Consider the following 27315-nt stretch of genomic DNA (forward strand, 5'->3'; position numbering starts at 1 on the left):
CTATGTGTGTGTGTGTATATGGTTCACACTAAATATGCATATATACATACATGTATATACACATTCACCTTCTCTCACACACTCTCTCACACACACGCCTTTTTTTTTTTTTTTTTTTTTTTTTAAACTCATTTACACCATGCTGGATTTTTTTTTCTGTGAACAAAAATGTCAGCCACTTGTCTTTTTTGCTAGTTTTTTTTTTCCTTTGATAGCTCTTTTTTGTGTTGTCCTTGGCATTGTGTACCAGACAGTAAGACGTTAATGTCATTGTTACTGAAGAGTTTAACGATAAGCTCTCTAAAAGCATTACCACATTACTCCCCAACAACCCCCCCCCCCCTCCCCCCCGACAACTGAACAGTCACCATTTATACAAGTCAGTTCTGAAAATACAATGGCAAGTGATATTTTCCACTTAAGTTTCATTGTGAACAATGAAAAATATATTTCAATCCCTATTTGATTTGTTCAGCTTATCAAATGCAATAACTGGTTTTGTTTTCTTTCTGAAGCATCGTACCAACATTCACTATTTTCAATATTGTAGAAGTTTTAAAAAGACATAAATATAGTAGGATACAATACAGTAAAAAATACAAAATAAAGTCGATATAGTTTTTCCTTAAATGATAATTTACCAGAGGCAAACCCAGAAATGGACATCTGACACTAGGCAAAAAACACTAGAATTACCCCCTGAGGTCAAATGATAAAAGAATAGCCATGTCTCAAACCAGAGCTTAGTCCTCGATAACGCACTACTACTACTCATCATTTAGAAGTAGTGTACTATGTACAGGACTATAGGCAGAATGTGGGTGTCCCGTGTGGCACATAGTCCAAAAGTACTATGCAAGTGCACTAGTTTTTTTTGGGTGTTATTACTATACTAGTGAGACATTAAGCTAAGGAAAAGTTGAAGGCACAATTATCTGAGGCAGAATATGCCTCGAGAATCAAACACAACAGTTGTGGTATCAAGGGAACAAGATTCAAACAGGGAAAGAACAAAAGGGGAAATAAAACAGTGTACAGTTTCAGGTATGATTTAGATCTTAAAACTACGAGGCAGTGAATCAAGTTAAGGCCAATTATCTAACGTTGTCCGCTAATCACATCGCTCCGACAGTAAAAATTATGTTAGACCTGACAAATCACACAAATTTGCATTATGATATCAGTTTTTAAACCAGAACTTTTCAATATTTTGTCATAGTCTGGCTCGCTACATATATAATTCTTCTCAAGGTTAAGTCAATTATATTAAACAGCTTTTTTGCTCTTCTATCAGCGGTTGTTATAATGCACACTAATGTATAAATGTAAGTTACAAGAATATACATGGGCTTCAGTCTATAATATTTCACGAAAGAGTACATCCAAGCATTCAAGGTGATGACTTTGGCTTTGAAAAGTTAATCTACATATGCACAAATATGAAACACATGTAGAAAATGCACCATAGAAAAAAGGAAATGGAAAATAAAAGAAACCAAAAATGGACTAAATGGCTCACACATTAAACATCTATCACTTATGGCCACATGCTCACACAGAACCATTTCCTCTCAAAAAATGAGAACACACACACAAAAAAAGTAAAGAAAAAGAAAAAAAAATTTCAAGTTTCACCTTTTTGTACCCATCACATTGTATCTGTGATCAGAGTTGCTCAGGGTTGAAAAGGAACAAGAAATACAGAGGAAAAAAAGACTAGGGTTTGGAGGGCTTTTAAGTTCAAGTTTGTCATTCCTGTGCAAGTCATATATAAAAATGCTACAACTCTTAAAATGTTCTTGTCAACAAGAAAGGGTCAGGGTAGGCCAAGTTCCCCTGTAGTTTGCTAAATAAAAAGGGGCTTGGAAATTGGCAGGACAGCTTGTCAATCACTGATGCAACGTGCAGTCTCCACTCCCTATTTGTTTCCACAGCTTTTCATTCTCATTTAAAGGAAGAGCAACTGTCGGAGTCTGTATTGTTACACCGAGAGCCAAAACAAGATCTCCATCCTTTGTCTCTTCTGTGTTATGGCAGAGGAGCCATTTTCCTCTTCTACTCAGAAATGCCATTCCTCAGTCTTTCATTCCTATGACTTCATTTTAGGTTGGCTATCCCATTTGTCTAGTTATGTCTCCATGTGTCCCTTCACTCGCTGTCAGTCTCTAGGTCTGAGTCAGACCACTGCACCGGGCTCAGTTTCCCATTGCGCTGGGCATACTCGATGACTGCTGTGTAGCAGAAATAGTACTGGTCCCAGGTCTGGATGCTGAAAGCTCTCTGCGTACGCATCCGTCGCACTGTCTGACGGACATCTATTGTGCCGATATCCTCCAGTCGGGACAGGCAGATATCCAGTGTACAGAATGTGCCTGCGGAGGAGAAGCACAAGAAAGAAAGACATTTACTTAAAACAGACACAACCACAGGGGAAAGCTAATTGAGTTCTTACCCTTCTGCTCAATATGTCAGACACACGTATTCAGGGCTGAAAGACTTTTTCCTTCAAAGTTGCCCTAATTCTTCATAGTGCAGATTCAAAGATAAGTTGTAGCTGCCATTTACCCATCTTTGCCAAAGTCACACGTCTTTTTGCATTTCCCCTCATAGTAATGCCATCTCTAGATTATGTCTGTAGTGGAGTAACGGAGCCTGGGCCAGGCTTAAAACCTTTCTGTATGACAGGGTTTATAGTTAAAAGGTTAAAGTTCATTTACTCTTCAGCCATGTTGCTACGGGCCTAGACTGCTGGGGGAAGGACTGAGCACCTCTTTCTCCCTCTTTCCTTGCCACTGTCGCCAAGTGCTTGCTCATGTGGGGATATGTTGGGTCTCTTTAAATAATTTTATAAAGAGTTTGGTCTAGACCTGCTCTATATGCAAAGTGCCTTGATGTAAAAAATGCTATGATTTAGCGCTATACAAATAAATCTGATTTGACCCTGCGATGGATTGGCCACCAGGGTGCACCCCGCCCTTACCCTATTTGAGCTGAGATTGGCTCCAGCACCGCCCATGACTCGGAAACATAAGCAGTAGATGGATGGACGGATGGATATTTCTCACACTATAATATTGTGTTTACCTGTGCGGCCAATACCAGCACTGCAGTGCACAACCACAGGGGGGCCACCAGGAGGTCCTGTCCAGGTGGATCCCAGACTCTGAACTGCAGCCTCCCTCCTTTGAAGTACATGCTCACGGAAGTCCAGCATAGCAGAAGCACTCTTGGGAACTCCAAAGTCTGGCCAGCTGACATAGAGGTAGTGGCAAACCTCCCGCCTCTCTCCAGACTAACAAAGGCCATTAAATATATATTAAGGACCATTCTATTATATCAAAATTAACAGACCTTATTTACGACTTTTCAGATACCACCATAATCGCTGTGACCAACCTGTGTGTTGTAGAGTTCAAGATGGGAGAGTTTGAAGTCCTGGAACAACTGAACGTGCGTGTTCCTGACCAAGAAGTAGCCGTGTTGCTCAGCTCTGCCCTCCTCAAGAGGCCAGTACTGACCACACTTGACACGTCCACGCTCCACAACCCTGAGGTACACAACACAAGTCACAACCTTTTAATCTCATCATCATAAAAAAATAAAAATAAAAATAAAACACTTATTCAATGCACAAACCCCTTGTGCTGCTCTTAAAATGCACAGACACTGTGTGTTTTGGTATTTTAACTTGTATGTTGTGTTAACCCAAGCTACACATTGTACTTGCCTCTGAAAAACCACCACCTGCAACTTGTACACCAACATTGTACAGATCAATTAACACAGGCACTCACATTGAACACAAATGAAATTAGACAAGGAAAGCAACTAAGGGCTTAATCTGATTTATTTCATACAGCTGCTCAGTTCTTAATGCAATTTTAAATGAGAGGTGAATGAACCTCACCTGGTAGTCATGACAATGATAAGTACCATCTGTTCCCACACCATGCGCCAGAAATCACCAAATGTTTTTGGCAAAGGACCTTAGGACACAAAAATCCATGAGGCCATGTTAACACACGATTGTGCCATGTTACAGTTTAAGGGAAAGTGAGTTGGGTTGTAGGAGAAAATATGTACATTGCATGAAAGAGTATATAGAAATAATAGAATTTGTTTTAACAGCTACTCACCCTGAGTTGCAATGTAAGCATTGCTCCTCTTGTACCCATCCATAAAACTGGCATTAATGTAATCAGATGTCTGCAAAAACGCACAGAGCAGATGGAGTGAAACTCACTGCTTGGTGTCAGGGCTACTGTTTTCTGATGAGGAGTCTGTAGGCTGCTGAGCATTAACATCATCAGAGAGGGACCAACACATTTTTGCATCATATTTCTGCAGATTTAAATTTGATCCCTATTAACTTGATGTTGTAATATTCAACATTATGAATCTGGTGTCAAAAAAATTTCATGTCATATAATTTTGCAATAAATAAATAAATAATTCATTCATCAACAAAGTCATTAAAGAATATTTGTCAAACATACATATGAAGAAAGTAACAATCAGTGATTCAATGACTTATTACCTCATCCTCGTCATCAGACAGCTGACAGAGTCTCACTCGTGACTGATCCAGGCAGAGAACATCACTGTACCTGTTTTTTATCTGATTGGATAATTTCCTACAAAAGCAGAATTAATCTCAACGTGAGGACACTTGTCAGACTGAAAAATTGATGTGTTCACTTCTGTCAAAATTCTTTGAATCTCCTCAGTGAAAGACAAAATGAAAGGAGAGATGTTAAAAAATAAGTACACAGAAAAAAGCAGCTCGATGGATAGAATGGAAGTGCATTTCGTATCTCTTACTTGGAGTAGTCGAAGGTGCCTCCTGGTGGCTCCTTGCGGATCTCCTCATACTCCTGATAGATCCCTTTCTTCTTCTTCCTCTTCACATAGTCCACCAGCTCATGCACCGTCATGCCTCCTGGCTCTGGCATGTGAACAGACACCTCCATGCAACGGTCCTCCTCATCAGGACCCCACGATGAAGACAGGGGTGGGGACTGAGAGCGATGCTGGTGGGGTGGACGAGGCAGAGATTTCTGAGGCAACGGAGGTACCCCTTCCTCCCCTTCCTCCCCATCCTCCTCACCCTCCTCTTTGACACTGTCATTCTGAGGATCACAGGCTGAGTCTGTTGTCTTGCCATACACCACATCCACATCACCTTTCTGGGAAAGTGGTGTGTCAGGAGGCGTGTCTGACTGTGGAGGAGCTTGGCGGCCTCGACCGTTCATGTTAGCATTAAGGCTGGACCCACTGACAGCCAGGTTAGTTTCACTCACAGCTGAGCCATTCCAGTGTTGGTGGTTACCCTGCGGCCGGTTTGTGGCAGAATGTGGGCTCTGCTGGTACTGGCCGGGGCCTCGAGTCCTGACCTCCACTCCACCGCAGTGGTTGTGTGGGTTAGCATTGCTATCATCATAGCAGTTAGAGTTAGCCACAGCTAACTCGGAACCTAACTGTGTATTTATATGGTCATGGGTCACTGTCGCGCCTGCGCTTGTGTTGCTACACTCCAGGCTGTAAGAGCGTAGCAGGCTTCCCACACAGTCATGTGTGTCATGTTCTTGTGTGTCACCCTGATCAGTGTTTGTGTGAATGTTGACACAAGACTGAATCCAAGCAACATGGCTATACTGGGATGTCCCACCCAGGTGCTCAGGAAGGGAGGAGACTGGTATGTGACTGGCCAACTCATGAGCTTTCACCGTGCACACCTGGTGATTGCAAAATGGGGAAAAAAAAAAAACTCAAATTTTAATGAGAAACAAATAGCAAACGTGCACATTATGACATAATTCCTTGATAAAAACAGACACATACCCTTTCTCTCAGCTTCTCGCGAACAAAGAGGCGGAGGACGGCAAAAGGTGCTCGAAACCAGAGAGGTGATGACACAATGAAGACACATTTTAGACGGGCTGGAAAAGCCCCCTAGGCGATGGACAGAGGAAATTATAAAGTGTTCATTCCTGAGAGAACTTTGACATTTTTTCACAAAAGAAACACAGGGTAGGAAAATATAAACAACATAAATAACAAATGAGGCTGTTTCCGATATTTACCTTGAGCAAATTGAGGATCTTGACACAGAGCTCATAGTCAAAATTGCCGTAGCTGGAGTTGGTCATGTCGTAGATAAATATAAGTCCGTCTCTTTGAGTTTGGACACTGATGAAAATCAAGAAGATTTAAAATTTAAAGAAAAGCCATTAAGCCATTAAAATGGCTGGATATAGGAATAGGTTTATAATTCTTTACATTACACCTGAGGAAGAAGGCCATATTCATAATATTTTTGAAATCTTTCAGATTTTTTTTAACCCAGCTCTGCTTGTAAGAAAACTAAATGGCTGACACTTCCACTAATAAGTATTATGTAGTAAATTTTCAAACATTCAGCAAAGTCTAAAATGAAAAACAGAAACAGAAAATAAAGAAATAATGTTCAACAGACAACAAACTGTAGAAAGAACTGAGTTAAAGAAATTTGTTTATACAATAGTTCAGGTTTAGTTTTCACCTCTCTATGGCTTTATCCAGCTGATAGATGATGGCCTGAAGCACAGCTTTGTGGGTGGTGACGTCTGGCCGATGGAGACGAGCAGTGAAGAGCGCTAGAGCGGCACCCTTTGCATCACGGCCAGGCTGGTAGGAATATTAACAAACCAATAAATACACCAAAGTAAATTCACTTTTGTCGTCTGACAGTGCTATGCTTCAGTGACAGTTAGTTTTAGGAACCTCTCTTTAATGAACATTATGTATGTAATTTTTTTTGTATCCCAGGATGTAATTACTGAACGATTAACTCAAATTTGCATGATTTCACAACTCACCAGGACTGTAAATTTGCCACTCAGCAGCTCAGAGCGTAAGGGCTCCTCGTCAGGGTTGATATTGATGATGCCCTCTTTGATTCTTGTGTTCTAAAAATGACATAAAATTACAAAGATGTAGAAAATTGGGAATTAGATTGCAGCTGACACCTGATTCCTTCTATTTTGTTAAATTATTATTATTTTTTTTTAATAACTTCTACATATATTGTGTAAACCTGTGAATATGCCTAAATCTTATTTAGCAGTGGAGAACATTTGAGCCTCACGTTGCCACATTAATAGTAGAATAACAGTTACTTCAGTGGGTCACAGATCAAAACATTGCTGTACCTTGTATGCTTGGAAGAGGTCGATGGCTCTGCACACATCAAATTTGCGGGCCATAAGAAATTTTACAGCGGTAGGTTGGGAGACAAGCCCAGCACTGTGAGGCTGCTCCCTGAGACGCACCTCAGTCAGGAACTCCTCCACAGCCTAGGCCAAAGTGAGGAAGAATATAGAAAATATAAAGAAAAAAAAAATGGTGTCAACGTTTATGTAGACATTCAAAAAAAATAATGCAAGCGACATAACCAAAGGAGCTGAGAGATGAGTGACAATTGATATGACAAGTAGAGATCGACCGATTATCGACGCCGATATTCAGCATTTGCCTTTTTTTTTTTTTTTTTTAAATCTGATGGCCAATAAGAGATCAATTTAAAACTGGGATATCTTGGCTCTGATGCAGCCGCACCTCTCTGTCTGCTGTCACTACTCTGTCCCCAGCATTGTCCCACCCATAGCATCATCTGATTGGTTACACGTAGAGCCACGGCACGGGTAACAGCCAATCAGCAGTGAAAGCTGTGCATGTGCAGTGCCAAACGGAGAAGGTCCGGAGACCAGATATATGTTTTAAACATGGATGTATAAAGAGAACTGGATACAGCGTTGGAGGCGGGGCCTGTTCGTTCCTACGGACATTGCTCAGTGGCACATAATGCCAAAAAAGTTCCTTTTCCGCATAAAAAATGCCTGGATCTTCTGCATCAGTTATATCAAAATTTTGGAAAACTTCAGGGAGCCATTTCTTTGTTTAAGTTTTCATTTAACTTTATAAGACATGCTGCTGAGCCTGGGAGCTCCCTGCACTTTGTTAGAATTTTAAAACAAAGATGTCTATTGTCGAAGATAAAATTAAAAAAAACAAAACAACTTTAACATGTTGCAAATCTGATAAGCTGTTTAATAAACATATGCTTAAAGGCATTTAAACAAAGTTAAGTGTCGAAGTTTGTATTGTTCAAAATTTCAACGCAAATATTTTCCCTTTTAAAGCAAATTAAATATCGGCTCCAAATATTGGTTATCAGCATCCCCAACAACTAATAATCAGTGTTGGTCAAACAAAAAAAAAAACAAAAAACAAAAAAAAAAAAAAACCTGTCTATCCCTAATGAACACACAGACACACACACACACGAACACACACACCTTTTTAGTTCTTTCCCTGCCAAAGTTACAATAATTTTGATACAGATGGAAGCAGCAGGCTGTGCTCCATAAGGATGCAGTAGATGTGAGCATTCATATGCCAGGAGACAACAGTCCGCTTGTTTCCACCTAAATTTGAATCCAGTGAGAAGCGAGGACATGAATGTGTGCAACTGATTTCTCAGTTATCTGTATACAGATCCTGAATCTACTATCTTATAGGACAGATAATACAAAAACGGCTGCCAAGTTTAGAATTAATCCAAACACAGGGCTTCCCTATGAGTTATTTGGTAGGCTTGGTTAAGTCACTCACATCCTGATGCATCTCATGATCAGTTTTGTTATTAGATGAAGGGATAAACAATAGACACATTCATTAAATGCATAACATTTGCTGTGTGATCTAGGAACTGCTCACCTTTTCTTGAATGTGACGAGATAGATAGATATAAGCAGAGGTTGTCCTTATGACGATGATGATGTGAATAAACATTTTAGTGGAAACCTCAATACTCATCTATGAAATTGTATTATCAGGGCACTTTAAGCTAGCACAGAAACTGCATCCAGTCAAAAGAACTTGAAAAAAAAAAAATAGATTTGAGACTCTCAGATTGACATTGCCAGAACTTCATGCCAGGAACGTATCCACATCACAGCTGTGTCAGCACACATATTTCAATTACTGTGCACAGACAGTCAATAAATCCACATTTCTTCATGGCATTTAAATCAAGGCAAAAGAAGCATGGGAATCACATCAGATACAAATGACAACATTACAAGGCCTCAAGTAGTGCCAGCACCGCCATTCCAGTGAGTGCAGCGTATTTTCATCACGCAACGATTGTCATATAAAGTAATTGTGGCTTTTGCACGAATCATTCCTTGCCAGTTTTGCTATTGCGCTGGTACGGCTGGGAAACGCTCGGACTTGGGTTAAAGTAAGTCAGGGAGAGTAGATTTAAATCACTTCCATCATGAGAAACCCGCACACTTTATTAGCTCCAGTGACAGACCATCAGCACTAGGATATCGGAGCTAGACGTGATAGGATTATACAGGAAAAAGCAACAAATCATCTCAACAACGAGCGAATACCGACCGTGTTATGTACTTCGGGCAGTAAATGGTTACTGGTACTTTGAAACTGGCGTTTTAGCCACCAAGAAACAAAATGACTATTCTGGGGGAGCAGAGCGATCGTGTCCCGTTACTTAGCCGACTGACTTGTGAATCTAACCCTAGAATTCAAGCACTCACGAGGTCGTGTGCTAACTTGCCACAATTACCATGTAAGGCTTTATGTTTACTATCGGTGTCAGGCCCATCCCCTTACTAGTAAGTGATGGCAACAACAATGCTAGGAACCGGAGGATCACTTCTGTGAATCCTCGACCGTAAATCTGATAGGCAGGACGCTGCTAGCTAGAGGGCTCAAAGCAAACACTAGCGTTGTGCGGTGAAACTCATGATGTGTTTCCACCGTGTCATGGTACATACTGATGACCCATAATTACGACAATCATTGGTTGGTCGTGTTAAATCTTCACGATTAGTCCAGTACAATATTTAAAGTCTGGCGAGAAAGACATTGAGGAAATTCCCTGCAAATCAACAAAAGCTATTAGCATTAGCTAGCGGCTAAATTACATGTGGTGGCTGGATAGCTAATAGCACCGTTAAGACACAGCGGGATCCGTGTGTGAAGCTAAAGAGTGGCGAAGATGTACCACTGCTTCACATAACCGATATGACCACATCTGTGTGGTCCGGGGAAAATTGGCTTTCAAGAGAAGAAATATTCGTGATGCACAACCGGTTGAGTACTGCTGGCAAACGCCATCATGCTAACACACATGCTAACTGCCTGCTGTCAGTCACACTGGAGTCGGGGTGCGAACGGGCCAGCGCTGTTGACTGGACCTCATCGCCCCCGGTTGCAGTCACTGCTCCAAAATATGTGGAAAAAAATCGCCTACTAGAGAAGAACCATGTGCGAACACGGAACGTGGCGGGGAAATACAGGAAAAAAAATCAGCCAAGAGACCCTTACCAGCTGCTCCTGAGCTGTCAAGGATTCCGCCATCTTGAAGCCTCCGCAACGTCGCAGCGGGCGCGCCCACCAGCCGCGAGCTCACTTGCTCAAGCCAGACCCTGAGCGCGAGGCCCCGCCCACAACCGATCACTTTGCATTACGCTGATCCAAACTGTATTTATCAACACAGCAGACCAACAAAGCCTTTAAGTCACTTTACCTCTTAGATCAAAACACGAATCATTCCACATTACCACTGTCACTTTGTTGTTTTTTTTATTTAAGTGATAATCCCATTTATCAATACATTCCTCCAAAAAACGTACTTTCGTTTCGCATTTCAAAAAATAGTTCACTCTATCCTGATCACTCTATTTGACATCTGACTTTTGACAACTGACGTGAAACTGATAGATGTATTACTGGTAATTTCTAAATTATATGTGTAGGCCACTGGTTAAGTTTATTAACCTTACTGTAACACAGACAATTCATAATCCATTCGATTCTGTCAATAGACATCTTTAATAAGCAGTTTGTAAACTGCAACTTATTTGTTAATTTATTTAGTAAACCACAGTTTTATGAAGATTCGCAATTACTGTCATTGTTTTGATAATGTATCTTGCATATAATCATTCAGGGCCTTTTTGAAATACTCTGTTAATTCAAAAATTGAATTTGAGGATAGTCAGTTTTGTGTTAATGTGTGTATTATTCATTTTAGCCAGCAACAGGACATGCAGTTGTTCCAAGGAACCAAGTATTGGAGCGTTTGTTTCATCGAGCTATCTTTGTGTGACACCGGGGCGGGACTCCGGCGGTCCATTTGATTTCACATCAGCGGGAAGAAAATGTTTACATGTTTACAAAATGAAATATTCAGCGTAACAGAGACACCGGTTTTGGCTTGACCGTTGTTCGTTGACACTTGTTGTCAAACACAGTGATAGACAACCGATGCCATGTTTGTACACAACCGCTACACAATCGTTTGTTGAAGACAAACAATCCTTCAGCATGAGCGCCTCGGGTCCTCTGAGGCAGAAAAGCTACATGGGACTGCACCAGATCAAGAAGAAAAAAAGGCAAGTTAAAGTAAAACTTCAGCTCAGATGCCTGTTGAATTAGACGGATTCAGAGCAGATTCATAGGTTTCTAGGAGACCTCCTAAAGCCCGAACAGCTGTATGTGAACATCAGTTTCCCTGAGATCAACACACGTTTTATTGATCACAGCTTCCAGGTACCTGGCGAGCCACCGGACGAAGATAGATGGTCGAAGAATACCAGCTATCTGTCAGACAAAAGAAAGAGATCAACAAACAGCAGCAGAGATGGCATTACAGTAAGTGAGACAGCAGGAGAGAAAGGTCTCCTCAACAACTCCTTTTTCCCTTTCACACATGGCAGGGATCACAATCTGTTCTGTCTTCTGTTTTTATCTCAGGATGGGGGAGTAGTAGTCCCACTGGGAGTATCCACATTAGCTCTTGATGAAGAGATGCTGCAGGTGTTGGATGACCTGGAAAAGCGTGCAGCAAATGATGCTCAGGAAGAACCAGCAGCAGCAGCATCAGCCGCCCTCGCCCCTTTGTCACGTCTTCAAGACACCATCCAAGGACCCCAAAGACCCCCCAGCACCCAGGAGAGAGTCTGTTGGCGTAGCAGTGATGGTAAGAGGCCAGGGTGGACCGCCGACTGCAAAGACCTCGCTCAGAAGCTGCTCTTCAGTGAGGATTCAGAGGAAGCGGAGCGTGCTCAGAGGGCTCCAGAAAGTGGCAGCATTAATGCACTTGTGTGCAAAGAAATACAAAGTTGTCAGCAAGCAGGCACCTCCGACAAGTGAGTCTGAACACTCACTTTACAACCTAGTTTTTTTTTGTTCTGTTCGTTGTTTATCTCTGGGGAACAAATGTAATTTTCCTCTCTGTTTGTCAGCAGGCAGAATTGGACATCCAGAACAAAGAGTTCCCCTCTGAGCAAGGAGGAAAGTGGAGCAAGTAAAAATGCTGAGCCACCTCTTAGTGCAGCCAGAGAATACATCTTATTCAGCCCCACTCGCCTTGCAGCTGCCATGAAGAGAGCCAAGCTCCAGCAGTCGTTACAGAATGAGTCTGCCTCTGTGCTCACTGCCCCCCCTGGGTTAGAGCTCAGTGCGCTCAGTGATATGTCACCACAGCCAGGTGAAGTATTTTAAGAGTCAGCCTCCCCCTTTGCTGATACTTTATTCCCTTTGTTTTCATCTCTCTGTGTATCACCGAACAACAAATCTTCACACTTTCTTTTTTACTTTTGTTATAAGAAGGTGTGATGTCCAAGTATGCTCATTCTGCTTATGTCCCCAGTATAGACTCTGACATCAGTCTGATCTAAATCCATTTGTAACTGGAATATGTTATGTGTTCGCTACTCTAGGCATTGCCTTGTGTGCTCCCTCGGGGCAAACTGAAAAACTGCTATTATCCAGTTGGGGTTTGCCAAAACCCGTGCTGGAGCGCTATCACAAATATGGTGTGACTCACATGTTTGAGTGGCAGGCTCAGTGCCTCACTGTTGGACGGGTGCTGCAGGGTGGTAATCTGGTCTACTCTGGTAAGGAAATGATTGATCAGAGATCGCCAGCACTTTTAGTTATATTTATAGTTTTAGTTTTCTCTTGCAGCTGTGTTTCAACTTTATTTCACCTGTTTTTTTCAGCCCCCACCAGTGCTGGAAAAACATTGGTGTCAGAGCTGCTGATGTTGAAACGTGTGTTAGAGACGAAAAAAAAAGCTCTCTTCATTTTGCCCTTTGTCTCTGTGGCCAAAGAGAAGATGCATTATCTTCAGGTGACATAGACATATACTCATGTTTTTAAGTGTGTGTGTATGTGTGTTCATCTCCATGTGACAAATGTGTCTCCACAGAGTATATTTGAAGAGGCAGGAGTTTGTGTGGAAGGTTATATTGGCAGCACATCAGCTGCTGGAGGTTTCACAGCTCTGGATGTGGCTGTTTGCACCATAGAAAAAGCCAACTCTCTGGTTAACAGACTCATTGAAGAAGACAACATGGATCTACTAGGTAATATAGCAGTGGTAATTCTCTGGAAAGCAAAAGATATGAACTGAGACTTGAATAGTTATTCTGTAGATGTGAGACTGTTGGTTGGTTCAAACAAGTCACTTGAGAACAATTGTGAATGTACACCATATAATGTGAGTTTGAAAATGTGTGGGGTTTATTTATTTTTTTTTTTGTGCTATGAGGTATGGTGGTAGTGGATGAGCTGCATATGGTTGGGGATTCTGGAAGAGGATACCTACTAGAGCTGCTCCTAACTAAAATCTGCTACATAACACAGAAGCGGAACACCACAGGGTCTGTTCGTCTGCCTACCTTTTTATATCATGTTTTAAAAAATCATTTTACTAAGCTTGGTTATTTGTTTGTACATTTATTCTTACAGGTCTCTCTCTGACGGTGTTCAGATAATAGGTATGAGCGCCACCTTGCCTAACCTCTCCCTCCTGGCTAGCTGGTTAAATGCAGAGCTTTACCAGACAGACTACAGACCAGTACCCCTACAGGAGCATCTCAAAGTGGGCTGTAACATCTATGACAAGAGCCTGTCTGTGGTCCGGCAGTTCACTCCTTTGCCCCACATTAAGGTTATTTATATAAATGGATTAGAAAATCTGTATGTTCTTTGTCGAATGCATTCTATCTGAGAAGCAGTAATATAATCTTGTGCCATCATCTTTTCTACCTTAAAGGGTGATGACGACCACATAGTGAGTTTGTGCTATGAGACAGTAAGAGGTGGCCACTCTGTGCTGCTCTTCTGCCCCTCGAAGAACTGGTGTGAGAAACTGGCAGACAGTATTGCCAGAGAATTCTACAACCTCAGACATACTGGTATGAGCTGCATTATGTGCAAAAAATCATGTTATAATTATTTAGCAGATGTTGCAATAGTGATGTGCAGTTTCAATACAATTGGTTTATTTTCTCCTCCTTTTCAAAAGGATCTCCAGATTCTTTTGAAAAAATCTGGAGAATATTATTTTTGTAGGCTGGGTTATCTCTGTAGCACCACAAGGTATATGGCACTAACAATGCCCAATTATTTTGTAAAATGCTTCTTTCTTTCGTTTAAAAAAATTGTGTTCGTGTGTATTGCAATTTCAATTACACTTGAACTCAATTTGAGAGTTTGGTGACGTAAATGCAAAGGGTTTGTGTTGGCAAGTGTGATCTTGGACACACACAATCACGTGGGAATAGAATTCATTTAAATTATATGGGTGATGTGGATGAAGAATTATCTCTGAAGTGTAGCCTGCTGTGTCTGGCTTCCAGATCGTCAGGCTGATGCCGAACCCCAGCCTGTGTGTTTGGATCAGGAAGGACTAGTGGACGTTGTAGCTCAATTGAGACGAACTCCAGCAGGGCTGGATCCCATCCTACAACGAACTATGCCATGGGGAGTGGCCTTCCACCATGCAGGTGAACACATTTGCATAATACCTTAGATACAGCAAACTGTAGACTGAATGGTTGGATCATTGTCCTATTGTATAAACAAGATAAGGTTTTTTTTTTTTTTTTTTAATGCTTCATTCTTTCCCCGTAGGTTTGACATTTGATGAACGTGATGTGTTGGAGGGAGCGTTTCGTCATGGTACGGTCCGAGTCCTGGCTGCCACCTCCACCCTCTCGTCGGGAGTTAACCTCCCAGCACGCAGGGTCATCATTCGAACCCCTACTTTCAATGGACACTTGTTGGACCCTCTCACGTACAAACAGATGGCTGGGCGAGCAGGGAGAAAGGGAGTAGACACTACAGGTATGGTGTGAGATGGGGCAAAAAGAGTAAAAAGAGAATGGAAATAAACACAAAACATAATCAGCAGTCAGATCAGGAGAAGGACTGAACCTGTATCACGTGAAAAGTTAATTAGAAACAATTCTGTTCTTTGGTTTTATGTCACTCTGTTGTTCTTGTTTCAGGTGAAAGTCTGTTGGTTTGCAAGGAGGCGGAGCGCCAGAAAGGCATTAGTCTCCTTAAAGGTGCTCTTCAGCCAATCAGCAGTTGCCTGGTTAGACAGGAAGGGGAGGGTGTCACCACAAGCATGCTGCGAGCTATCTTGGAAGTATGATTGATATCACATGATCACACAGACTAGACGTGTATAGCTGTGGGGTTATTTGTCTGCCTCACAGTGACAAAAACTGTTTATATCCCATGAACTATAATTGATTTCTGTCTCAAATTATTTTATCCCCAATCCTAGATCATTGTTGGAGGTGTAGCCAGTACTCCACACGAGGTGAAATTGTATGCTTCATGCTCTCTTCTGGCTGCCAGCATGAAATGTGACAGCAAACACAAATCAAATGAAGAGACCAAGAACAAAAGAAGCATTGAGGCCTGTGTTGAATGGCTGATGGAGAATGAATTTATTAGCATCCAGAAGAATGGAGAAGGTACTTCCACAGGGGTCACAGTGCTGTTTTCTTGTTTGTATATGTGTGTATTTGTTATTAATTATTGTGTATCCTGTGATGTCTCTGCATATCCAGAGGAGCGGTACTGCCCCACTCAACTTGGTGCTGCCACCCTCTCCTCCTCCCTCTCTCCCCCTGAGGCTCTAGGAATATTTGCAGACCTCCAGCGTGCCATGAAGGGCTTTGTACTGGAAAATGATTTGCACATTCTATATTTGGTACACATGCATTAGCATTATAACAGCAGCACTAATAATCTCCTGTCAACTTCATTCACTTCACCGCTTTCAATTGACACCCACATGTCCCAAAGAGTAACTAATTCTTAGTTTTAGGTTTTGATGCAAAATATCCCCTCAAACATTAAAAGTCCTGAGCGGACCTCACACACATAGTAATGGGAGAACTCTGTGTTGAAATTCCTTTTAGATCACCCCATTGTACGCCGAGTGGACGACTATAGACTGGTATCAGTTCTTCTGTCTCTGGGAACAGCTCTCATCGTCGATGAAAAGAGTAGCAGAGCTGGTGGGCATCCAGGAAGGTTTTCTTGCACGGTCTGTCAGTGGGAAACTCGTTGCCAAGACAGAGAATCAACGCAGACAGATGGCAATCCATAAGCGGTAAAGCAATTTATTAAGACATGCTATACATACTATATGTTACAGCGTTTCCTGAGTTTGTTTTTAATAAATGATAGTTTTAGATTTCACACATCTGTATGCAATGCCCTAACAATATGTAAGGTAGGACAAAAATACAACAATCGCTTCAACAATATTCTTCAGTTCCTTAAAATTACATCCTTAAAATCCTTCCTTAAAATGAATGTAATAACTAAATACTGAACATTATACAATAAAAAAAAACGATAACTTGTTTATCTATGGCTATTACATTATAAGGGCTTTCATACTATACTTTACGTCCCTTAATTGTTGTCACTTTCTAGGTTTTTCACCACCCTTGTACTACAGGATCTGGTGAATGAGGTCCCTTTGGGCAAAGTGTCTTCTAAGTACAAGTGCAGTCGTGGGCAGTTACAGTCTCTCCAACAGTCTGCATCCACCTATACAGGTACATGTTTAGGAGTACTGATGAGTGCATTTGGAAGCACAGTGCATGGCACCTCTGGGGTCCACAAGCAGGACTTTACATTAAAAATGGAGGGCAGTTATAAGAATAGTAACTTGATGCAAGAAGTGGGAACACTTTAGTATGATGTATGTACGGGCTTCATTCCATTAGCTGCTGCTTCAGCACCCATATGCTTTCTGCAGAGCCACATATCCATTGTCCATAAGTGCTCATGTTTCTTGGATCTGTTTACTGTGATGGGGTTCACAAGATCCCAGTAGACTCACTGGGCCATAAGATGTGGCTTAAAACAAATCTGTCTGGGAGTAAGTGTGTATTGTATAATTGATGGTGCCTACTGCAAATAATTTATGCAGAAACAGAAAGAAAACCAGAGCAAGCACGAAAATCAATCTATAAAGGTTTTAATCATAAAATAAGTTGTGCGGCTTCCACATACACACCCTTTCATTTTCTGCTTCCCTTCAGGTATGGTAACAGTGTTCTGCAAACGTCTGGGCTGGCACAACATGGAGTTGCTGTTGTCTCAGTACCAGACCAGGCTGAGCTTTGGAGTGCAGCGGGAGCTGGTGGATCTGGTCAGGGTTTCACTCTTGAATGCAACAAGAGCCAGAGCTCTCTACATACAGGGGCTCTGTACTGTTGCTGAACTAGCCAGGGCTCCTTTGGCTGATGTGGAGAAAGCCTTAAGGAATGCAGTCCCATTCAAAAGGTAGGTGTGCGTATGAACCAGTTACATATAAATGCAGATTAGGTCAACTCTCCAAGCCAGTTTAATGCCCAACGATGATGATGACATTCATGTACCCAATGATATGAGGACAGAGACTGCTTTACATTGAATATAGTGTGTATATTTCAAACCTGCATGTATCAGCTTCCCTTAATTTCAAAGAGATAAAGCATGTACGGTCCTGTCAATACCACTTAAAGCCTAACCATCCTTAGCGTCAAAGCGCCAAATTTTAAACTCCCTGAAACATGATTCAAAATTTGAAATCAGTGTGTGAACTTGGCGGTGCAATCTCTGTTTACCTCAGCTCTAAACGCGCAGTGGATGAGAGTGAGACGGAGGCAGCTGAGAGACGGAGCCTTCGCTGTGTCTGGGTCGCCGGTGGACGGGCCCTGACGGAAAAGGAAGCAGCTGCTCAGATAGTTTCTGAGGCAAGGCTTCTCCTTCAGGAAGACCTGGCTCAGTTAGGAGTCCAGTGGGACCCAACATCCCTTAGTCCCGGTGGCCCTGCTGTTAAAAGCCCTGTTGTCCAACGTAGCAGTGACACAGAACTCTCAGCACAGACGGACAACACTAAAGATCACCCAGATGTAGTTAGGCTCAGGACAGGAAGGGGCAGAGATGCAGACAGACATAAAGAGGAAGGCGAAGAGGAATATAAAAGTGAGAAAAGGATGGCGGAAAGAAAAAAGGAGAAACAAAAAGGTGAAATCAGGGGAGGACAATGGGAAGCCAAACCCGTTGAGAAGGATGGGGGGAAAAAATTGGAGACTTCCAGCAAGGAAGGCAGGAAAGGACGAGAAACAGAAAATGAGGTGCCAGCTGAAGGTGGCAAAGATACAAAGTCAACAGAGGCAAACAAAAACCTTTCAGGGGCAAGTGAAACAAAGAATTTGAAAAATAAGGAAGGGGAAGGCAGCAACAAATCAGAGGAAGAAGGACAAGACAAAAATAAAGGCACAGATGCTGCCAGACTCTGTGATCCACCAGCTTCTGAAAGAAGTCTGACACAGGAGCTGGCTGAGATTGTATCTAGCCCCTTCCCTCGGTCACTGCCACATCCCCAGCCTCCACCTCCTCCAGTGCCGCCCCCATGCATTAGAGCCCCAAAATCCTGGACCGAAGAACCACAGAGCGTTTCCACAAGCATTTCAAGAGGAGATGGTAACTTTACAGGCTCACCTGTGCAGCTTGGTAGACTCAAGCATTCAAGAGCCCTGAGCAAAGTCCTCCACTCTATGCAAACTGACAGATGTCTGAGAGATAATGTTGAGACAGCACAGCCATCTGACCTGGCAGCACCAGTTTCTGCCCCTACAAATGCAGACCCATTAAATCCTCCACTGTCTCCTGAAGCCAAGCGAAGAAAGATGGAGGACAGAGGGGTGGAAACCTTTTCCTCTCCCGAGCTGTATGGGGGAGATGAGAGAAATGAGGACGATGTTAAAAAGGGAGAAGAGAGTTTCGGTGACAGCTTTGAATTGGACACTCAGACAGAAAGAATCATTGTTCAACAGACATGCCGACATAGAGATGGGAATGATAGCGGAATAAAAGCAATTGTAGAATCAAAGGTACCGGAGGAGGAAATGGCGGAAACAGTTGATCTGGGGGACGACACAGCTGAGAGAAAGAACGGACTTGGCCCTCACAATGCATGTCCTAGATTCAATATCTCTCTCACAGACAGCCAGATGGAGCTCATCCTGAACACCAGCCACCAGGTGACTGACCAGGATCAGTATTTATGTAAGATATAATGTACCATCTATTAGTTTGCCTCTTGAATAAGGACCCACTGCTCTTTTCACAGGTTTCTCCCGGCCTTGGTGGTGATGATGACATGAATGAAAATGAATGTGAAGGTGGTGGAAATGACAATCAAGCCATCAACTGCCTTCAAGTTGCTTCTGACAGTCTTAATAGAAGCAGTAGTTTCCTGTTCGACAGCCTGTACGACAGCTCTTTGCTGGCTGGTCTGAGCCCGCAACAGACCCTGGACCAGTTGGATGAAGATGAGTCTGAGGGCCAGGAGGTCAAAGACCAGCATCCCCTCCCATCAAACCAGGCGCGAAGATGCAGTGAGCTTCTCGCTAATCAGGAGTCCGAAAAGCAGGAGGCACTTCAGTGGGGCGAGTCCTTCCTCAACCTGTCAGAGTGGGGGGACTCGCTGTTTGTGGGTGAGCATTTTCTGGAGAGGCAGAGCTTGCTCAGACATACAGAGAGAAAGCAAGATGAGCAGAAACCCGACCGAGCTCAGGAATCCCACACAGACAATGATCTGCCTGAGGAACAGCCGTTAAATTCACCAGCTGATGCCGGTCAGATACAGCCACAACCTTACTGCATTGTAACTCAAAATGAGCAAACTGCAAAAAATTACAATAAACCGTGTAGGGGACAGGGCTGGACAAACAAAAAGGGTGTAGAGCAGAGAGACAAGGAAAGAGACGTGAAACTGAATGTTGATAATCCGCCTGAAAGTACTCTCTACTGCAGCCCTGGTCTACAGGAGATCTTTGACAACTGGCCTAGTATGTCTGACCAGTCCTGGCAAAACACTGCAACAGGCCACACAGCTGTTCAAAAAAAAACCTCTGCAACTTCTGCAAACAGAGTGGATGCTCCGAATCTACACCAGCCCTCAGTGCAGGTGGGCAGAAAAGGTGGAAAGCTAAATGTCCAACGTGTTGCTGCTGAGTTTGATTGTCAGCTGGCACAAGCCCCAACACCTGATAACGCAACTGAGAGACCAGGATCTGCTGGTGACCTTATCCCTCCCACCCCACAAACAGCACCTGTCACACCCAAAGTAAAGCTGACCACTTCCTCAGTGCAGTCACCCCTCACTGTACAGCCACTGAACCAGCCATCTATCTCAGCCCTTCCCTCACGGACACCGGCTGCCCCAAAATCTCAAAAATCTCACCCGGGTCAAAGTAATCAAACGCTAGAAGGTGTTAACACAAAAGAGCCTAATTCAAGGCCTGATTTAAACCATGACCACCAGCTAGAGCAACCGAAAGCCGCACCTGAATCTGAGCAGAGGTCCATTACGTGGTCGAGATCAAAAACCAAAGCTATGCATCGTGGTGATCAGAACCTCAGCCCACCTCGACACGCTGGTTTTCCATCCCCTCCCCAGCCGAGGCCTCTCTTTGATGCAGAATTACCTCTGAATGACGAAGGGTTCTCTCTTCAGCTTTCCCAGGATGCATCTCATCTTTGTTCGAGCAACTCTTCGATCTTCTCCATTATAGATGTGGCGAGTGACAGGCGCCTCTTCAACACTTTCATTGAAGAGTGGAGGACAAGGGAGCGCTACTCTCTGGCTTTGGCCTGTGAAAAAAGGGAGCACACACGGCAGCCTGAGGGGGAAATAGGAGGCAAACACAAGAGAGGTAACGACAGATGGGACTTTAGTCTGCAGTTAAATGAGCTTGAATGCAGTTTCCTCATCAATGTGTGTGCTATCTGTGTAGTATCAGCAGCACATCAAAAGCTCAACCAGACTGATGGTTTTCCGGTAAGAGATAGTGATGGACTGGTGTTGATTGGACTGTCTGTCTGCTGGGGAGCCAGAGACGCATACTACATATCACTGCAGCAAGATCAAAGCAAAGGTATGGAGATACACACACAAGCACGCAAACTAAAACCAAACCGCTGATTAAGCGTCTCTGTTAACCCCCAGGTTTGAGCCTCAGCCTGGCTCCTCCTCCGCTGGATGACAATCTGCCTGTGAGCAAGAGGCTGGAACGAGTGCAGGCCTGTCTGAGCAGGTCACTGCGTGGACCCAAACAGGGTGCGATTGTCACATACGACATTATCCAGGTGTATAAGACACTTGTCCTGGGCTGTGGCATCAGCTTGAAGGGTAGTTGTGAAGACCCGAAAGTGAGTGCAAAAGATGCCCATCTCTGTAGTTGCTGGCCACCGCAAGCAACAGGAGATTACATGTAACAAAGAGCACACGTCATACAAAACACACACACAGGCACATTTCTTTCTTTCTCCTTAAGAATCTTTATTTTTGTAAAAAGCCAGAAACAAACTTGAAGCAGCAGCCAAAAGGTGTTGATGTTTACCGTAGGTGGCGTGCTGGCTGGCTGACCCTGGCAGTGAGGAGAGGACTCTGCCCAACATGGTGGCTGTCTACTGCCCAGAAGAATTAGCTCTGCTCGACGGACTTGGAAATGCGCACGCACACTGTCCTCGTGTTAGGGCAGCCACCACAAGCGTGCTTGTGCATGCTGTCATGAACCATCTCACTGGCCTGCTGGAAAAAGATGGCATGCTTGGTAAAATGGGCGCGCAAATCTGTCCATCATCAGCAGATAGACTGATGGAAAACGTCAGCGGTCCAACGTTTTGTTTGAATGTTTCAGATTTTTTTAGGAGCGTTGAGATGCCCTCCCAGATGTGCTTGGCTCTGTTGGAGTTGAATGGAGTTGGCTTCAGTGTCAGAGAGTGTGAGAGACAAAAACATGTAATGCAGGCCAAACTGACAGCGCTGGAGTCGCAGGCATATAATCTGGCTGGACACAGCTTCTCCCTCACCAGCATCGACGACATAGCTCAGGTTCAACGCCATTTCCTTCTCCATCCAGGCCGTATTTTTGAAGTCGGCCCCAAATGTGATGTTTACAGCTTGTACGTGTACATGCTAGGTTTTGTTCTTGGAGCTCCACCTGCCTCCAAACGGCGATGTGAGTGGATCAAAAAGCAAGAAGACGCTGGGCTATACCAGGAGAGGCGGTGGCAGAGTACGACTTGGAAAACAGTTCAGCACCACTAAGGTGAAACAGCTTTGTATTACACAACAGTATTGCTCTTGCCGTCAGCTCATGGCATTGTTCTTGTACTGTTGGCGAATGATGATACATGGTGTGTAATTCTGAAATCTCTGAAACTGAAAATGAAATGATTTTGACAGGACGTGCTGGAGAAACTTTGCCCCCTGCACCCATTGCCAGGTGTGATTCTGGAGTGGAGGAGGATCACCAATGCCTTGACTAAAGTGGTGTTCCCCCTTCAAAGGGAGAAACAATACCACCCTACACTTACCATGGACAGAATATATCCCATTGCCCAGACACACACTGCCACAGGTAAAACACACACACACACACACACACACATACATACAGACGGACGACAGCTTGTCTTCGCCACATATATATTGCATTTCACGTGAAGGCATCTTGACGCAGTGACCAGGCCCGTTCTGTTTTTAGGCAGAGTGAGCTTCACCGAGCCCAACATACAGAACGTCCCCAAAGACTTTGAGATTAACATGCCCACGGTGGTGGATGAGAGCCCCCCTTCACAAAACGGCTGCCAAAGATCGACCAGAGCAGGGTAGGTTTGGTCTATAAGCCAGCTGCTCCCAACATTCTTACCAAAAAAAAAAACACAAAAAAAAACAAAAAGAAAGGATATATGCACAAGATGCAAAACTAAAATTTATACTCAGATACATTTCTTATGTGCAAGGACTTTTCAGTTACACCAACAGTAACTCAGATTGTTGGGTTCAGCTGCTGATGCTACTCATCTCTCATAGAAAGAAACGATGCTCGGTGGTGCCCACACTTGGAGCTGGAGCTGCAGAGCACGGTCCCATCTTCTCTGTCAGCATGAGACACGCCTTTGTCCCCTTTTCAGGTTACTATGACACACATGTTTTAGCTGAGTGATCACCTTTTCTGTCGTGAACACGTCTGAGTGTGCTGCCTTGTCTTTCCTCTCTGGACTGCAGGTGGAATGTTATTAGCAGCCGATTATTCTCAGCTGGAGCTGAGAGTGTTAGCTCACCTGTCCAAGGATCAACGGCTCCTTCAGGTCATTGGCTCATACATAAGAGAATGAAACATGGTATATTGAACATTAATACATGGGTAAAGAAATAATGACACCCGTGGATGTTCACCAGGTACTGAACGGAGGAGCAGACGTGTTTCGCTGTATTGCTGCTGAGTGGAAAAGTGTCGACCCCGAGAGCGTGAATGACAAACTCAGACAACAGGCAAAGCAGGTAGAGCTATTCCATGGACATGCACGGATTATCAACGGGAAGTTCACAAGCGCGTAAACATGCATACATTTGCAGATTTGCTACGGTATTATCTATGGGATGGGAGCCAAGTCTTTGGGGGAGCAAATGGGAGTGGATGAGGATGACGCAGCCAGCTACATTGAGAGCTTCAAGGCCAGATACAAAGGTACCGATATTTCTGCGTAAATGACATTTATACAACTGTTCACAATGTCAGAATGTTTAGTAGATTTTTTTCTTTTTTTTATTTTGTTGACATTTTGTTCGGCTGTGTTTCTAAAAAATGTTTTGTGATCATTAATTTTTTTTAAGTGTTTTTTGTGGTTGTTGTTGGTGGTGGGTTTTTTTTTTTTTTGTTTTGTTTTTTTTTTTTCAGGCACTTGCAAATATTGAAATAGATATTGTGGGTTGGCGGACGATTTACATTAGTTCAGTAGAGTTTAATTTCCACTCAAGAGACATTAAGCTTGTCTTCTGTTGCAGGAATCAATGCTTTTCTTAAAGAAACAGTGAAGAATTGTATAAAGAGCGGCTATGTCCAGACTCTGATGGGACGTAGAAGATACCTAGCTGGAATCACTAACACCAACACGCACATCAAAGCACATGTAAGTGTGATAATCCATCACAACCTGCCAGAATTTATTTCTAAGATGTGAAATGTAAAATTTGCATTAGTGGATTTTTTTTTTTTTTTGCTGCTTACCCTGAGTGTATTTCTCGTTTCCTCCCTGACTCAGGCTGAGCGGCAGGCAGTGAATACAACTGTGCAGGGTTCAGCAGCAGATATTGTTAAACTTGCCACAGTGAACATCCAGAAACAGTTGCAGAAAATATTTCCTGCCGCTCCGCTGTCTCACCAGCACACACACTCAGGTGACACACTCCGAATGCTGACTCACCGGTGACACCTGACACACTTATCTGCTTTATCATTCCGAAGCAAGGCAATTAATCTCGTCTGATCACTGCAACACTGTTTGTCATACAGCCAACACTCAGTACAAGGCCAGGACGTCTCCTCGGAAAGGAGCCTACTTTGTTCTACAGCTGCATGATGAACTCATCTATGAAACCACAGAAGAAGACCTCATTCAGGTATGACCATTATTTTTCTGGGCCCTCAGCCCATCAGGAAATATACTTTTAATATATTTATATTAATGTCTTTTTTTTTAGCATGTATTATCTCGTTTTTAAATATAAAGCAATGACTATCATTTGACCACTAAAAACTTTGCGACACTCAATTGTCAGTCACGAAAAAGAAAAATTACTACGCATGAACTTTCTTTTTAAATGCTGGTGGAGAAACGAGTGAGCACAGTGTCTTTCTCCCGACCCCTTCCTGTTAGGTTGCTCATATTGTCAAGAGGGAGATGGAGACAGCCGTAAAACTCTATGTAAAACTTAAGGCCAAAGTCAAGGTGGGACCAAGCTGGGGGAACCTGCAGGATCTGGATCTATGATGTTACATTTTAATGTTTGATTCCAAAATCTATGGCCATATAGTTACGGCTTTGAGCTCTGTGCTCAGATTTGTGTTAGAATCTATATTTTTAATCTATACACTGACAATGAGATGCCACTCTCAGTGAAAGCACTACGAACTACTGAATGGATTTATAATTCGATTTTCTGATGTACAGTGTCAACTGTGAATTATGAATGATTTTTTTTTTTTTACCTAATTTATGTCTATCTCAATACTTGTGATGAATTGTTTATGGGAGATGATACTCTGTTACATAATAAACCTAAAAGAAAGCCTGGGGCTGTATCTGTTGGGAGTAATAATAATCTTGAATCATCTGCTGTTGATTATTTTGTCACTTATTTACTGAATGAAATGATCAAGTCAAGGGAGCATGTGAAAAAGTAGTTTAATTTAAATAAGGTAAACAATAGTTTGAGAAAGAAAAGCAGCAAATGCTCTCGTGAGAAGTTGGAACTGGAGAATTAGACAATTTTTCTGACATAATTCTTTTCTGTTGCTCAACTAGTAAATTATACTGTAATGCATTCAACACAAAGACATGGACCAGCTTTATTCTTGAGGACATCCTTAAGTCTCACATTTTATTGGACAATTGGTTGAGTTGTCTGTCACAAGAACATACATCATTGTCACTCATTAACATGGTTTAGCTTTACATTTATGATATTCTCTGCACAATAAAAGTCATCAATATGATAGACAATTTCTGTGCAAAGCAAAATTCACTCTCACCTCTGGTTTAATGGCCAGAGAAATAATTGTGGTCAGGACAACTATTTGTGTAAATAATTTCTTGTTTTGAGGGTGGAGATGAAGACTTGTTAGTGGGCTCTATTCGAATGGATTTCAGTAACCTCAATACAAAAAGTTGGATTTTCAAATGATTCTCTTCACAACATTGACATTTTTGCCAATACAGGCCAATGAAGAAAATGTTTTTTTTCCCCCCCCACAATCTTTACCTGGAATCACAAAGAAGGGCGATTCACATCCCTGGATTACACTCTAAGGAGGATTTTCCTTCAGTGTTGATTATTAACTGACCAGTGCACTGTGACTCAACAGAGTTGAACAGAAGCTGGGTTTGACACCAACGAGTGACAAACGAGTATCAAGTAAATAAATACACGCAATGGACACACATCCATAAACAAATTAAAGAAATAAATCATGAAATTTCTCTTTTAAAAAGATTAGGAGTGTAATTCTGGATGTTGGAACAGTTTCATGCCTGTGTGGGGAAAGCCATTCAACTCGTGCCATTATTATACATATCAAAGATCAAACTGTTTAACCGAAAGTGTTAACTGACGGAAGTGCAGTCATTACCTAAATATTTAATGAGATAAGTAAGACTAGCAGCTACAACCAATAGGTGCTTTTATCCATAATGTTAACTGCACCACATATCAGGAGTTACTTGATGCAGTGAAGCAATTTGACTAAACTGCCTTTCTGCAGCACTGATGCTTGTTTGGGGAACTGTGAATTAAAGAGTTGACACTAACCCTGTGATGAAGCACATCAAGACAAAACAGAGCGTTTCCTCCTTTAATGTTTGGGTCAAAGCAATGCCCCGTGGTATAAATATGTTTTTATGCGGCAGTCGACGTGACGAGAAAAGGAAAAGCACAATGATAATCAGTATCTTTGGTGGTTTTGCTATTGTCAATGGATCTGCTGCTCCTTTAGATTTAACAACAAATAATATTGACTTGTTGCTATGAAAATAAATGACCAAAAACTGGCAAATAATTAAAGTGGCAATATTTTAGAAACCAATAAGTGTATTCTGAGGAGGAGATTTGATGGCTAGAGACAAATCCACTTGACTGTTTAAAGAGCCCCAGCAGATTCAAACAGACAGAAGACCAATGGGGCCATATGTCAGGATTATGCAGGTTTCTGTAAACATTGTTTTTTTTTTTTTGTTTTTTTTTTTTTCCCTCCAGACTCACTGCAACAAACAGAAAAAGGTTATTAATCAATTAAGGCATCAACACAGGTGGAGCTGTGTGTTTGACCAGAGTAGAAAACAGAACAGAGAAAATATATGTAC

At 42.6% G+C, this 27315-nt stretch overlaps 2 protein-coding genes across 3 annotated transcripts; one reads left to right on the forward strand and one right to left on the reverse strand.

Annotated features, from left to right (window-relative positions):
• Positions 1-356: 356 nt before the first annotated feature.
• ptpn9b (protein tyrosine phosphatase non-receptor type 9b) lies at positions 357-10452 on the reverse strand. Of its 2 annotated transcripts, none has more exons than XM_029501676.1 (13): positions 8758-8875; positions 7191-7334; positions 6858-6947; positions 6542-6666; positions 6084-6189; positions 5842-5952; positions 4822-5735; positions 4538-4634; positions 4137-4206; positions 3908-3986; positions 3397-3547; positions 3085-3292; positions 357-2372 (listed from the first exon to the last, which is right to left on the reverse strand). In XM_029501676.1, exons 1-13 carry the CDS (start codon positions 8854-8856, stop codon positions 2149-2151), a joined length of 2418 nt encoding a protein of 805 aa, XP_029357536.1. In that variant the 5' UTR covers positions 8857-8875; the 3' UTR covers positions 357-2148. The 2 variants fall into 2 exon arrangements, with proteins under 2 accessions (XP_029357536.1, XP_029357546.1); XM_029501686.1 differs by lacking the exon at positions 8758-8875 and adding an exon at positions 10396-10452 and having other exon boundaries at positions 2149-2372.
• Positions 10453-11260: 808 nt separating this feature from the next.
• polq (polymerase (DNA directed), theta) lies at positions 11261-25420 on the forward strand. The gene is made up of 35 exons (XM_029497296.1): positions 11261-11465; positions 11616-11724; positions 11827-12221; positions 12321-12562; positions 12795-12971; positions 13077-13207; positions 13286-13442; positions 13628-13739; positions 13828-14029; positions 14135-14276; positions 14721-14867; positions 14995-15207; positions 15372-15514; positions 15656-15848; positions 15945-16087; positions 16299-16492; positions 16822-16946; positions 17436-17679; positions 18008-19424; positions 19514-21101; positions 21192-21323; positions 21395-21597; positions 21794-22001; positions 22089-22282; positions 22371-22499; positions 22637-22811; positions 22938-23061; positions 23267-23367; positions 23462-23544; positions 23636-23737; positions 23813-23924; positions 24242-24366; positions 24499-24634; positions 24750-24856; positions 25114-25420. The coding sequence occupies exons 1-35, from the start codon at positions 11338-11340 to the stop codon at positions 25225-25227; spliced, it is 8247 nt and encodes a 2748-aa protein (XP_029353156.1). The 5' UTR covers positions 11261-11337; the 3' UTR covers positions 25228-25420.
• The last annotated feature ends 1895 nt before the right edge of the window (positions 25421-27315 follow it).

This window comes from Echeneis naucrates, chromosome 1 (assembly GCF_900963305.1).
Source record: "Echeneis naucrates chromosome 1, fEcheNa1.1, whole genome shotgun sequence".
NCBI classification, from domain to species: domain Eukaryota; kingdom Metazoa; phylum Chordata; class Actinopteri; order Carangiformes; family Echeneidae; genus Echeneis; species Echeneis naucrates.

What these genes read in the sequence shown, in the direction of transcription:
- ptpn9b (XM_029501676.1), bottom strand. Translation starts at nt 8,856, where the DNA reads ATGAGTATTGAGGTTTCCACTAAAATGTTTATTCACATCATCATCGTC. An exon ending in GTGGCAAATTTACAGTCCTG is followed by an intron (nt 6,667 to 6,857) that starts GTGAGTTGTGAA and finishes TATTCCTACCAG; the next exon opens with CCTGGCCGTGATGCAAAGGG. An exon ending in GCGAGAAGCTGAGAGAAAGG is followed by an intron (nt 5,736 to 5,841) that starts GTATGTGTCTGT and finishes TGCAATCACCAG; the next exon opens with GTGTGCACGGTGAAAGCTCA.
- polq (XM_029497296.1), top strand. Translation starts at nt 11,338, where the DNA reads ATGCCATGTTTGTACACAACCGCTACACAATCGTTTGTTGAAGACAAA. An exon ending in AGGAGGCAAACACAAGAGAG is followed by an intron (nt 21,102 to 21,191) that starts GTAACGACAGAT and finishes TAGTATCAGCAG; the next exon opens with CACATCAAAAGCTCAACCAG. An exon ending in CAAAGATCGACCAGAGCAGG is followed by an intron (nt 23,062 to 23,266) that starts GTAGGTTTGGTC and finishes CATCTCTCATAG; the next exon opens with AAAGAAACGATGCTCGGTGG.